The sequence below is a fragment of the Schistocerca cancellata genome, chromosome 1 (genome assembly GCF_023864275.1).
Source record: "Schistocerca cancellata isolate TAMUIC-IGC-003103 chromosome 1, iqSchCanc2.1, whole genome shotgun sequence".
In the NCBI taxonomy this organism is placed as follows: domain Eukaryota; kingdom Metazoa; phylum Arthropoda; class Insecta; order Orthoptera; family Acrididae; genus Schistocerca; species Schistocerca cancellata.
In genome coordinates, this window is record NC_064626.1 from 867,606,027 (window position 1) to 867,620,261 (window position 14,235).

At 43.5% G+C, this 14,235-nt stretch overlaps 1 protein-coding gene across 1 annotated transcript in view; it reads left to right on the forward strand.

Annotated features, from left to right (window-relative positions):
• LOC126162530 (proton-coupled folate transporter-like) overlaps positions 1–14,235 on the forward strand; it is an 81,943-nt gene that overhangs the window by 22,400 nt on the left and 45,308 nt on the right. Inside the window, exons 3-4 of the mRNA XM_049919105.1 lie at positions 9,800–10,078; positions 10,563–10,737. Of these exons, the coding sequence (XP_049775062.1) occupies positions 9,800–10,078; positions 10,563–10,737 (454 nt within the window). The remainder of the gene's footprint in view (positions 1–9,799; positions 10,079–10,562; positions 10,738–14,235) is intronic.

The window sequence follows — 14,235 nt, forward strand, 5'->3', positions numbered from 1 at the left end:
GACATAACAAAACATTTTAAGGACTCTAATATTTTATCCAGAATCCTTCATTATTTTGTACTTTTGTCATGCGTCTTGGCATAGAATGTATAAGCAGTCGGACGTAACAGCCTGGAGAAGCAACTTCCTCCCAGGCTTCCAGGACGCAGTCCCAAAGAGCGTACGCAGTAGTTGGTTGGTTTCGTGGCCAGTTCTCTGTTAATGTTCTGGCGACCTCAGCCCACATGTTTTCCATGGGGTTCATATTAGCCGCCCGTCGCAGCCAGTCCATGACGTTGATGCCAATCGTGGAGAGCCGCTGCTGAACAAATGCAGACTCATGAATGGGAGAATGGTCCTTTTGCAATGTGACGTCCCCTTCTTCGTACAGCATTCGCACTGACGGAAGCATCACATTTTCCAATATGTGGGAATACTGCACGCTGTCCAGAGTTCCTTCTATCCTGTGAAGAATTCCCGCCCCTCTCGCAGAAATTCAACCCCAGCAGGTAACAGATAGCCGGCCTCTTCTTCTCGTCGTGGTTACATATTCGGGTAGATGGCGAGTCCCTTGCGGCCTGTAAACGATTCGTGGACCGTCGTTACTAGTGGAAAACACCTTCTCATCAGTGAAAATGACGTTGTTCCACGACGCCCTTAGATGGAGCTCCGCAAATGCTAGCCGGTATAAAACGTTGTCTTCGCTGAGCTCTTGTTTCACGGCGGATCGTCTTGCCGCTCTTATACTGATGCAAGGAGAGAAGGTAAACATATTTACGTCAAACGGAGCGGCAGATGCAGAGGCACGCGGCGCAGCCGTGCTGGCTCGTCCCGGGCTGTTGGCCCACCAACGCCACCGCCAGCTCGCTCACTTCTGTCTTGCCTCGGCTAGCCTGGCTGGCCCGTAGATCGCGAGCCGCGGCTATTACAGACCCGGGCCGCAAGGCCACGATCAACCCTTGAAAGATCGAAAGTTACACCTAACCTACCCAAGTCTGTAGTTAAACTAACGCTGCTACAGCTATTATGCTATAACATGTGCAGGCACACCTACTGTTGGCTATTCATTCAAATATTTGACGAACAATAAGTTCAAAAATACATTCATTTTAAACATAGCTACCACAAAGTATTTCACCTAGCTAGCAATAGCATGACGCAGGAAACTATTCTTTCTTGTAAGCTCTCTGCATTAGATGTAGCCTTAAGAAAACGTGTATTCAACCACAGCAACTAAGTGGAATGTAAAAATAAACAGGTTTGGAGGCAGCTTCTCCAAATAATAGTATATACGTAGTATATAATACACGTTTTGTGCACTTATAACATGTACTCAGTGTCCCTGAAATAATACGTGCTGCACGACGAAAATTACTCTCTGCTGAGGCACTTCATTTACATCTCAATGATACACGACTACTAGAGAATATTGTTCTTTACGGCAGTCAGTCCACTTGTAAATTAACACCATGATATCGCAGATATTAGGCAACACGTTACTAGGGATGAGAAAGGCGTTAAGATTTGCAACTAAATATGCTACTCCTAGCTACTACTGAATACGAATTTGATTATTAACGTGTCTTCGTAACCATGTGTGCGGCGTTCGACTCTCAGTCAGCACAGACGTTTTCGTCGCCTTATTTCTAGTTAAACATGCGCGTATTTCGCTAGTGGTGGACCAATGGACCAACATTGGACATTTCTCGTCTTTTCCTGGTTAGACAACGACGGCGGTAGGCGCCGGGTTCGAATCCCGGTCAGGCAATACAACTTCAGTGTCATTTAAGGTTCCAACCTCACTACTGGTGACAAACTGCGATATCTACATTCCGATTTTACGTACTTATTCAACAAACCGATTAGGTGCTGGGTTCGCATCCCTGTCACCAGCATTACATGATGGCATTTCAATTTTGAACATGTGCATCCTCTGTTCCTTGACAATGCAACAATATACAACGTCTTTTGAGGTTAATCGCCAAGAAGGTAATTGTCATGTAAGGGTTCCTAGTTTCATACAAACATTATCGTCATTTACGTTCAAGTTGAGAATTGATAACTGATACTGGTGCAAATCAATATTTGACGTCTCTTTCTGCGTAGTGATCTAGTCTCGATAAGGCACTAAGCTTTGCTTGGTTAACAATGGCTTTATGTTCTAGGTTTGCATCCGGATCCAGAATGAAGACGTTGGTCAAGTCATTTAAAGTACAACTTTGTGTACAAGTAACTGGTGATGAGTAATGTGAACAATGATATTACTTGTGATTCGCTGTTAATGTTGGGATTTCCATAGAGTGCTTGCCGCCGTTAATCAAGTTTTCTCTTAACTGCTTAGTATTACATGAAGTTGATGCGAAACCATTCCCCGTTGAACGTTGAACGACGTTCAGCATGTGTTGGGTAAACCTTTTAGACAGCAAAGAACGTGTTTCCAATTGCCATACAGCTTTATAAACCCATATACTGTCTCAAATATTTAATTGTGCCCAAGGATTACTGAACGATTTATGTGACAAAATTAGTTGTCCCATAACGTTTGAAATGTCACTTATTGTAATTAAGTTTAGTTTACAAACGTTAAGGATTATCTGATCTCTTGTGTACTGTCGTGTTGTTACTTTACATCTGGACGGACTGACATAAAGACCAGCGTTCTCTAGTAGTCTCTAGCACTACCCATTGTGTATCTTACAATGACTGTACTGTGGAGGGTTGCGACGATGTGCAACACAGATATGCTATGTTGGTTGCATACATTCAGGTGCAGCCTACACGTTGGAATTCAGGCATGACCCACTTTTTTTGCTGTCGAGTGTACATATCACATTCATTCATAAATTGATATGGACAGTTTTCTGTAGTCCTTCTCAGTTGTTAACGAAGGAAGGACTGAATCAGATACAAGACAAATGCTGGCACTTACTGTACTAAAATGCATCCATAGAGGTGCTGTATCTGATTGCTGAACTCACAAAGAATATTTGTTGTTGCGAAACAAACATATGAATCTTAATCTCGAAGAGGTAGTAGCATTTACAGTAGCACAAAATTGACTCATCTGCAAGGAACGATTGAAACGATGTGATAAGAGACATAGGAATCATTGCCATTTTATCGATAGATAAAAAACTCTCAGGTTTGAGTCCCGGTCAGTTACAAATTTTCATGTGTCACCAATAGGTAGAGCATCCTTACGTAATACAGCTACACCACAAATTACTCGCATTCAGCGAATTTATTTCGATCTAATTTTCAACGACTGTCATTCATCATCAATGTCTCCCCATCCAGACATTTATTAAACATTAGGAGATTACTTTCATTTCCGTTAGAAAACCGCAGCTGTTAGATTTTTTTCGATAAAGGTGCGAAATTTTTCTAGTTCAATCTGCCACTTCATTTGTTCTGTTGCGGGCTGTTATGCAGAAAATTACTAATGTCGTTTGTTATGGACACACGCTGATGAGCCAAAATATTATGACCACCTGCTTAAAAGCACATTGGTCTTCCTTTAGAATGCTGTACAGCAGTGATTCTGCATGGCATGGATTCGACAGGTCCTTCATAGGTTTCCAGGCGAATGTAGTACCAGATATCTCCCAGAAAGACACTCAATCTCGCCGTTAGCAGTGGTCATAATGCTTTGGTTCATAAATGTATAACAATTACAATTTGTCGGACCGTCATCAGGGACGGTCTTGTTCACTGTTCTCATAGGCATACTGCAGGAAACAGGAGACTCAGGTCACACTGTGATAAAAAGCTCTGATAAATCTTATGTAATATATTTTGATGTAAATAGCATTTACAGGTCACGAGAAATGCAACACCTAACTAGTTTGCAAGGCTGCCTCCAGAAGTGGTGCAAAGTTTTGATGTAATGACAATGCTAGATAATTTGGATGTAGAACACACATTAGAAGCGCGTCCGGATGTCCAGAAAATCTTCTAATCTTCAATCTGATCTACCTATGCTCAGTGAAAATGGTATCACCGTCAATCGAGCCAGAAGTTCCAAAAAACTGATTTCTCTGAAAACGATAACGATAATTTTACTCGCTATAGATAATTTAAAATGATGTCTACATAACAATTTTATTCAAAGCAACACTCAGAAGATATTGTCATCCTGTCAAGCTTCTTGGATGAAAGTAGATACAGATATTAACATATAACATTTACAAACAGAAACAGGCAAAACAGATAAAGCCCAGGAGCAGGTTTATACCTGTTGGAATGTTGCTGATCACCTGATAAAAGAAGTACACGAATCATCTGACAAAGAGATGAAAATTATTAGAGTGAACAGTCACAACAAAAAAAACTTTTGACATTAAAGGAAAACTTTCGTACACAAAGATCCCTTGCAATGAGTAAGAAAGTAATTAATGACCTACTCAATGCAAGCAATATCTCAGTGATTATGTTAGCCACCAAAACAGTAAGAAACAGAAAAGTAAAACATAACCAGACAAAATAAGAAAATTCTCCCTCTCTCTCTCTCTCTCTCTCTCTCTCTCTCTCACACACACACACACACACACACACACACACACACACACACACACACACAAATAAATAAGGAAGTTCAATCCACTCACACAGAGTAACACATTCACACACATCATAATACGCGCGCGCCCACACACACACACACACACACACACACACACACACAAACGAAAAAATATGAAACTACATTTAGATACCACAACGCAAACAAAAGAGGCAGGATAAACTCAGAACGACAGCTGGAATCACTCTAAGCACACACATTCAATAAGCAGTGTAAAGTGGAATTTAAGTGTTGAAATGAATGTGGTCGGAAAATACCGAAAATCGGCCAGCTGGAGCACCGACTGAATACATCCCCAGGACGGCACACATGGAATAACAGCATCAGGAATCGAAAGTAACACCAAATGATAATTTAATTCCATGAAACTTGTGCTAAAAAAATTGTTTCTAAGCTGAAAAACAATTGAATAACAAGAGAAACTATTACGTAGTAACATATTTGTAACTACTACACAACGCATTGGATTACAGGCTACTGAAGATGGTTGACAAATGAAAGAAGTGAAACGCCTATGGCAAAAAACAAAGTGCCTGTGATTTACTGGCAAACACAGAATACACTTCCACGTGATTTGAAGGAATTAAGAGACGATGGAAAATGGATAAAAATAAGATAAAAATCATTTTAATAAGAATTTCTTCAAGCTTACGAACAATAGTGTTTTTTTTGGTGAAACTACGCAGAACGAACTTGAAAGCAAAGAAATGAAGTTAGTAAAGCAGTGAGAAGTGTATATGGAGCTGCTGCTTTATTTACTAGACCTAATTCCAAGAACAGAGTCTTCATTAAAGAAAATTTAATTGCTGTTGACTTAAGTAAACATAATATTGTTTTTGACATACTCGTAGCTGTGGAAATGGCTTCATATCTCTAAGAAGAATCTTGTAAATTTTCATTATGTCTAACTGAAAAAATTAGTAGCAAAAAACGTGAAAATGGGGTTTTTCAAATGCAGACAGTATAATATATCACGTAGCTACCTTAAATATGTATTTATGATGTTATATATGTTAAATATGTTATGTACGTTATGTATGTAAAGTATGATGTTACTGGAAGTGAAAAATTTAGATGGTTTGACGCTTTGGTTTCACCAAAAATAAACGTGTTAATGAAAAAAATGGGTTCACTGAAAAACAAATTATATGCTGAGATTATTAAACACTTCATTGAACTCAGAGGTAAAGCTAACGCAACCTCGACTCAAAAACAAACTGAATTAAGCAGAGCGAATGGTATTCAACAACCTTCGACTAAAAAATCAATCATTGCTGACTATCAAGAATGTGCATTAATTAATTCTGATAAAGTTGGAGTACGTCATATAGTTCTGTCAAAGCAATGTGTAGTTTCCACTATAAAACAATGTATATTAGCATTATCAAGAAGGCAATTCGTGTATCGGACTCTGTGTGGAGTAAGTACCTTAACTTTGTGTCATTTTCGATCACAAAAAGAGAAAACACTGACAAGCACAGAGCAAGCCAGTTATTACACTGTTGGCCACCAAAATTTCAGGTTCGGGAAAAATAGGAAGTAACGAAATGTACAATATAGCTAAATGAACACATTATTAAATTTGTAGGTGATACGGGTTATACAGGGGGCGAAGTTCTGTCCACAAAGTGCTACTTCTGGCAGCAACAGTGACTTTACTGTGGCTGGACAACGAGTCGACCTGAGCTCGAATGACAGATATAAGGACGCCATTCCATGTCGCTTCAGCTCTGTTTCAGAGTGAAATAATCGCAGTGGCTAACGAGCGTGCCAGTGATCTATGACCAGGCTGTTTCATGGGTGAGATATCTAGAGAATGTGCTGGCCAGAGAAATTGTCGAACTCCCTCTGTATCAAGGTAGTCCAGGGCAGCACAGAAAACGTGCGCTCAGACGCTGTGGTGTTGAAAGATAACGCCACAGAGACCTCAAACACAGGGCGCATCCATTCACCTTAACGTGTCAAAAATGCAGCTACTATATATACTGGCTATTCGAAGCAGAGGTCATTTTATAGACTCATCACCGGCGCCTCGTACCATCACGCCAGGTGCAGTTCCCATATGACACTGACGAATGCTACGAGGGCAATGTCTCTTCTCCCTGGAGTCTGCATACACAAGCGGGACTTGTCAGAAGAGAGAACTTGGTGCCACTCCTCTGTCCTTTGTCGTCGGTGGCTGTACCACGGTCTTCGCGCCTCTCTCACCTACCGAGTCAAGGGCAGCCTCAGCACTGGTCGCTGTGCTGCTAATCTGTGGTGCTCTTGGCAGCGTGGCACTGTTTACGTGGATACTTGTCTTGATACAAGCAAGTCCATTCCTGAGTCGAGGTACGAGATGTGGCTGCGCGCTCCTGCACGGCCGAGCGAATACTTACGTCTGTTCTTTCACGCGATAGATGCGTGGAGCCGTTGATGTCTTGCATGGCGTTGAGGCTGGCCCTTCGGAACCCATCGATTCCATATTCGAATGACAGTCGCGGGATTCCGACAGGCAGGCAACAGTACGCCAGAACGATGAACCACAGCGTCGTTAAGGCACGATCCTGCTATTGTCAAATTCCGAAACGTGCTGGTAGTAGTTACCTATTCTCACACCATCTTTTCACAGATAACCAATATTCAAATGTGATGCCTGAATGAGAAACCAGCTGCGAACGTCATACACTACTGGCCATTAAAATTGCAACACCAAGAAGAAACGCAAATGATAAACGGGTAATCATTGGACAAATATATTATACCACAACTGACAGGTGATTACATTTTTACGCAATTTGGGTGCTTATATCCTGAGAAATCAGAACCCAGAACCACCACCTCTGGCCGTAATAACGGCCTTGATACACCTGGGCATTGAGTCAAACAGAGCTTGGATGGTGTGTACAGGTACAGCTGCCCATGCTGCTTCAACACGATACCACAGTTCATCAAGAGTAGTGACGCGTATTGTGACGAGCCAGTTGCTCGGCCACCACTGACCAGACGTTTTCAGATGGTGAGAGATCTGGAGAATGTGCTGGCCTGGGCAGCAGGCTAACATTTTCTGTATCCAGAAAGGCCCGTCTAGGACCTGCAACATGCTGGCGTGCATTATCCTGCTGAAATATAGGGTTTCGCAATGATCGAATGAAGGGTAGAGCCACGGGTCGAAACACATCTGAAATGTAACGTCCACTGTTCAAAGTGCTGTCATTGCGAACAAGAGGTGACTGAGACGTGTAACCAATAGCACCCCATACCATCACGCCAGGTGATACGTCAGTATGGCGATGACGATTACATGCTTCCAATGTGCGTTCACCGCGATGTCGCCAAACACGGATGCGACCATCATGATGCTGTAAACAGAACCTGGATTCATCCGAAAAAATGACGTTTTGCCATTCGTGCATCCAGGTTTGTCGTTGAGTACACCATCGCAGGAACTCCTGTCTGTGATGCAGTGTCTAGGGTAACCGCAGCCATGGTCTCCGAGCTGATAGTCCATGCTGCTACAAAAGTCGTCAGACTGTTCGTGCAGATGGTTGTTGTCTTGCAAACGTCCCCATCTGTTGACTCAGGGATCGAGAGGTGGCTGCACGAACCGTTACAGCCATGCGGATAAGATGCCTGTCATCTCGACTGCTAGTGATACGAGGCCGTTTGGATCCAGCACGGCATCCGTGTTACCCTCCTGAACCCACCGATTCCATATTGTGCTAACAGTCATTGGATTTCGACCTACGCGAGCAGCAATGTCACGATACGATAAACCGCAATCGCGATAGGCTACAATCTAACCTTTATCAAAGTCGGAAACGTGATGGTACGCGTTTCTCCTCCTTACACGAGGCATCACAACAACGTTTCACTAGACAACCCGGTCAACTGCTGTTTGTGTATGAGAAATTGGTTGGAAACTTTCCTCATGTCAGCGCGTTGTAGGTGTCGCCACCGGCGCCAACCTTGCGTGAAAACTCTGAAAAGCTAATCATTTGCATATCACAGCATCTCCTTCCTGTCGGTTAAATTTCGCGTCTGTAGCACGTCATCTTCGTGGTGTAGTAATTTTAATGGTCAGTAGTGTGTTTATACATATATAAAACGTATTTGACGATGCTTCTGCCTGTTTTATGCGGCTGCATTGAAATGTTAATTGTTTGCATATCTAAGCATGTAGCACACTTCACACCAACTTGGCGCTTTTTGCTTTTCCTGATATTGCAATTTTTGTTGGCGGTAATGCAGATATTGGTTTCAGAGACATTGCGTCTGCGCTGTAGGCGGCGATGTGAAGATTGCACACTTGCTGGCGAGAATGCAACGTTGAAGAACGGCGTCTTTTCCACCAGGCTGTTGTTTTAAAACAATGCTTCGTTAAGCACAACTAGCTACTTTCGAACCTTGCTCATAATTAAGGCAAAACAGATGTAGATTCATCATCTTCATACGGAGTGATGTACAGAAATTGCTGCTGGTAAACCTTTCGTGGTGTAAGGTCGTGGTCAACGAAACTCTTTTGTTGGTAAGATTTTGTGTGAACTGCAGCTGGACATCTTCAGAGGCGTTGCTCATCCCTGTGTGCCATTATTTAATGCATTATTTATTAGGGGACTTACTGTGCGCTTCGGTCGATCTGGTGGGATTCACCAAACGATTTTAAATGACAGCAATTTTGCTTAGACATACGGCCAACTGATTTCTTCAACTCCGCATTACCTATCATTTGATATTTTACATACTAGTCACCTATGTGATAATTATCTTGTCATTTGTTTATTTACTGTTGCTGCCACTGGGCTCAGTTGATCTCGAAGACAGAGCACAGTCTTGCCGACTCAACAGAGGAGTAATGCCTCTGAAGTCCAGTGCAGTTCTAGACGAAACGTTACGAACAGAAAACTTTCTTGGACCACGACCTTATACCCCAAGAAGTTTACCAGCAGCAAGGTCATCCGGTCGTGAAAGCCTTCATTTTATAAACAAAAGAAATCACATACCACATACAGATAGGTATACCACGGTCGTTAATATGGGCGACCTTGGAATATGGAGAATTATTTGTAGTTCCACCACATGTGTAGCTAGTAGCTCTTAATAAAGTACTATTTTAAAATAACAGCCTCGTGGAAACCATGTCATTCTTAAAATGTGTTGGGGCCGTGCTACCCACTCAGAAGAGGTCCAGAGAATGCAGTTGTTTACGCGAGGTGAAGCAGCGAACGAGCAAGTGATGACGAGAGCTTCGTGTTGCAGTGAAGTGGTGGCGCATCCGTCCGACGGTGGAGCCGCTTGTCCTGCTGTTCATGTTCTCCTACGTCGTGACTCAGTGGGTGGCCAGTGGGCTCTTCCTGGAGCGAGTGTGCGGCTCCAGAGACCCCAACATGTGCACCAACGAGGACCGCACCTACTCCAGCACGCTTCTCACCTGGAAGGCTATCATCGAAGGAATCGTGCCCGCCACTGTGTCGCTTTTCATCGGCAGTTGGAGCGACAAGTTCGACCGGCGGCCCATCTTTCTCTGGTCCTTTGCTGGTATGTCAAGAGCACGAGTCTCTCACCATTCACCCATGCTTACTGAACTGACGTCCCTTCACACCAGTACCAACTTCTAGAGTTCACTACTGACATACACTGACACAAAAAGAGCCCTATTCTTTATTTCTAGAAGTATTTAGTATTTGTTGAGAATTGTGTGAGTGTGATAAAAACGCTGTGCCACTACGACGTATCTCACTATCAAGTATAACGCAATGAACAGCTCGCATTTGCCACTCCTCATCATTCTTCGTGACAGTTGAAATTACTAAGGTCTGCAGGCACCTTTGTTCTATGGCTACAAATGTTTCCAACAATTGCAGAGTGTCGCTGTGTAGACAGATGCGAAGGACCTCTACATTTGAAAGACAATACTCTTTCATTTTTAGTAGTTCGTGGTATGAGTGCCACCTCCTTAAAAACTATCCATTCGTATCGTTATTTACGTCTGACAGAAACTGAAAATCGTAACTAATTGCAGGGAACACTATCGCGTACAGTCTGTTCTCTGGGCTGTCTGCGATTAGAGATCTAGCGCCAGAGTGGCTCCTGCTGCCGTCTGTAGTGACCACCTTCAGCGGCGGCATGATGAACCTCATGGCTGTTGCCAACATCTACATAGCTGACATTAGCCCTGAGGGGCAGAAGGAGCTCAGGTAAGCGTTCACAGCTTAATTGGTTAAGGCATTCACTAAAAGATACTTCATTAATGAAGTACTTGCAACTTGAGTTTGATATTTCATGTTTTAGTGGATAACAGTTTAGCGGTACGGAGTAACAATACAAGAAATACTTCAATCTAACGTCAGATTGTGGAAAAAGAAAGCTCATAATATATGTTAGTCTTTTTATATGGTAAAATCGTTGCATGAGGATAGATTTATTGGGCAGTCATCTAATGCCAGTACTTAATACAGTATTGATAGTTAAAATTGGATCACCATGAAGGCTGCACGTATCAAACGATAAACTGTCATGAATTGGGTGTATTACTTGGTTGATTATGCATATGATTGTCTCTTTCAGAAGATATGTTATGCCTCGCGTTAGGAGGAGAAACGCCGGAATTCGTCAGCGGTAGGATAGTGGCCGAATTGAGTCTTGGTTTGCCGTTCTGTGATACTGCAGCCTGTGTTGGATCTCCACAACTGTCATGCGAATATCGAATCAGTGGGGACAGATCAGCCACACTTAACACTGTGTACACTGATCAGCCAGAACATTATAAACCCGTCCAGGGCGCGGAATGACTGCTAATAAGACACACCCATGGTGAATATAGCAGCAGTGAGCTTGTTGTCGGTGTATGAATGGGGAAGGTGCGTGAACTATCTTACTTTAACCGAGGGCACACTGTGATGGTCCGGACATTTGACAAGAGCATTTCGGAAACTGCACGGCTTGTCGTGTGTTCGAGGAGTGCTGTAGTGAGTGTCTTCAACACGTCCAGACGTCGTAGGGTTGGGCAGCCATCCCTCATTACAGATGTCGGACGTCGTAGGCTGGACATAGTGGTAATACAGGACAGGTGGCGAACTGTGACGGAACTAACATCAGAGTTTAGTGCTGGGCAGAGGACAACACACAGTGCACCGAACACTCCTAACGATGGGCCCCGCAGCCGACGGCCCATGCATGTGCCAGTGTTAACACCACGACATCGGCAACTACGACTGAAATGGCCACGTGACCATCGGCACTGGATGTTGGCGCCCTGGCAGAGCGTTGCATCGTCTGATGAAACCCGGTGCCCTCTTCATCGTGTCGATGGGAGGAGGCGGATTCGTTGTCTTTTAGGGGAACTGCTCCTTGACACCTGTACTGCGGGATGGATGCAAGCTGGTGGCGGCTCCATTATGCTTTGGGAAACATTCAAGTGGGAATCCATGGGTCGTGTGGAGCTCGTGCAAGGCACTGTGACGTCCAAGGAGTATCGTACACTGGTTACAGACCATGTACGCCCCTTCATGACGATCATGTTTCCTGACAGCTGTGGCATCTTTCAACAAAATAATACGCCATGTCACAAGGCCAGGAATGTGGTGGAGTGGCTCGAGAAACACAGTGGCGAGTTGCAGATGATGTGCTGGCGCCACAGCTAGCCAGATCGAACACATCTGGGATGTGATTGATATCGTGGTGTCAGAGCTCATGGCCCCACGCCCCCCCCCCCTCCTCCCCCCCACAGAATTTACGGGAATTAGGTGACTTGCGTGTGAAGATGTGGTACCAACTCCTTCCAGCGACCTATCAAGGCTTCGTTGCTTCCATGCCACGACGCCAAAGGTGGACATAGTGGCTATTAGGTAGGTGGTTATAATATTCTGGCTGATCAGTTATGTTCTCAGTGGTTCCATGTTACTAGAGCCCGCGAAGACAGGCATTATTCGCTGTGCCGTGCAAGATTGTACAGCCACATGACGTAACGTGAGTCAGGAAACTGGCTTGTTTGCCGCGCGGGATTTGCCTAGCGGTCTAAGGCGCTGTAGACATGGACTGTGCGGCTGGTCCTGGCGGAGGTTCGAGTCCTCCCTCGGGCATGGGTGTGTATGTTTGTCCTTAGGATAATTTAGGTCAAGTAGCGTGTAAGCTTAGGGACTGATGACCTTAGTAGTTAAGTCCCATAAGATTTCACACACATTTTGTTGGGCTTGTTTGTAGCAAGACAGACGACGAGACAATATCTGGAGCACTACGGGCTGCCAACACGGCGACAATTTTGGTGGCTCCCCTTGACTATGCAACAGAGAGAGACAGACAAGAATGCGACACCGGAGTGACACAATGTTGTCTCTCCAGACGAGTATAGATTATGTGTAACGCATCACAATGGGCGTAACCATGCTTCCAGACTCCGAGGAGAAGAGACGTTTCCAATAAGCGTATGTCATAGTCATGGAGGTCCATCAATTGGCATGACGGTTTGGTGCTTTGAACACAAGACGATAAACTCTATTTCACATGATTAACAATTTCGACCACAGCTGTGCTCTGTTTTCGAGATCAACTGAGCCCAGTGGCAGCAACGGTAAATAAACAAATGACAAGATAATTATCACGTGGGCGACTAGTTCGTAAAATAGCAAATGATAGGTAATGCGGACTTGATGTAATCAGGTGGCCGTATGTCTAAGCAAAATTGCTGTCCTTTCCACAAATGGTGAATCCCACCAGGTCGACGAAAGCGCACAGTGAGCCCCCTGATAAACAATGCATTAAATAATGGAATACAGGGAGGCTCCTGATAAATAATGCATTAAATAATGACATACAAGGAATCCATACATAAACAGTGCATTAAATAACGGCTAATGTCTCCAGTAATGCACACATATAGACATAATTAAGTACTGTTCTAATTAAATATAAAACCAATGCGTGAACCAAGCTTCACAAGCACTGAAAGTGTTAAACAGTATTATGATAAGATACTGGATGCCAACTATCAAGCCTATTGAGCAAGAGCTAAACTCTATCACTATTATAATGAAATCAATTAAAGGCTGGAAAGCAATGAATAAACGCTATTTTCATAAAATTCTAGGCACTATATAATACGTTAGATAGGTAGTTTAAAGTTCACCTTAACATTAAGTACCTAAACACTATTTAATAAAAAACGAGACATTTTAAAGAAGGCTAGGCAATCACGGCATAAGCAAAAAATAGTTAAACTACAGGATGATATGACAGATAGCACGTCTTGAGCACACAAACAAGCTGCTCAGAAACGTGGCGAGCGGACAGCAAAATTTTAAATCTAATACACGTTCGTCACAAATCGCGAATATGTGTCCAGAAAATCTGCCGAACACGGCCGAGCATCAAAATACAAATGAGCACCTTTAGCTCACAACGGTGATTGTAGGAATGAAAAAAATATGAAATAGGCTCGAAAGGAACCAGGCTGTGGTAGCTCACACATAGGTTACCAGCAAAATTAGTGTCATTACAAAAAGGCTTCACCATATAGTCCACAATATGCTCTCGCAATCTTTCCCGGGCAGGCTCGATTCCTTTAACGGTCAAGTAGCTGACAGTTAAACTCCAACCGACACAGTGGCTCCAGTAACACTCCTAAGGCCAGGCCGTAGCTTTCCAGCCCACACGTCTTTGATAAACACGGACCTCCAACTGCTCACTGTTGCCAGCAA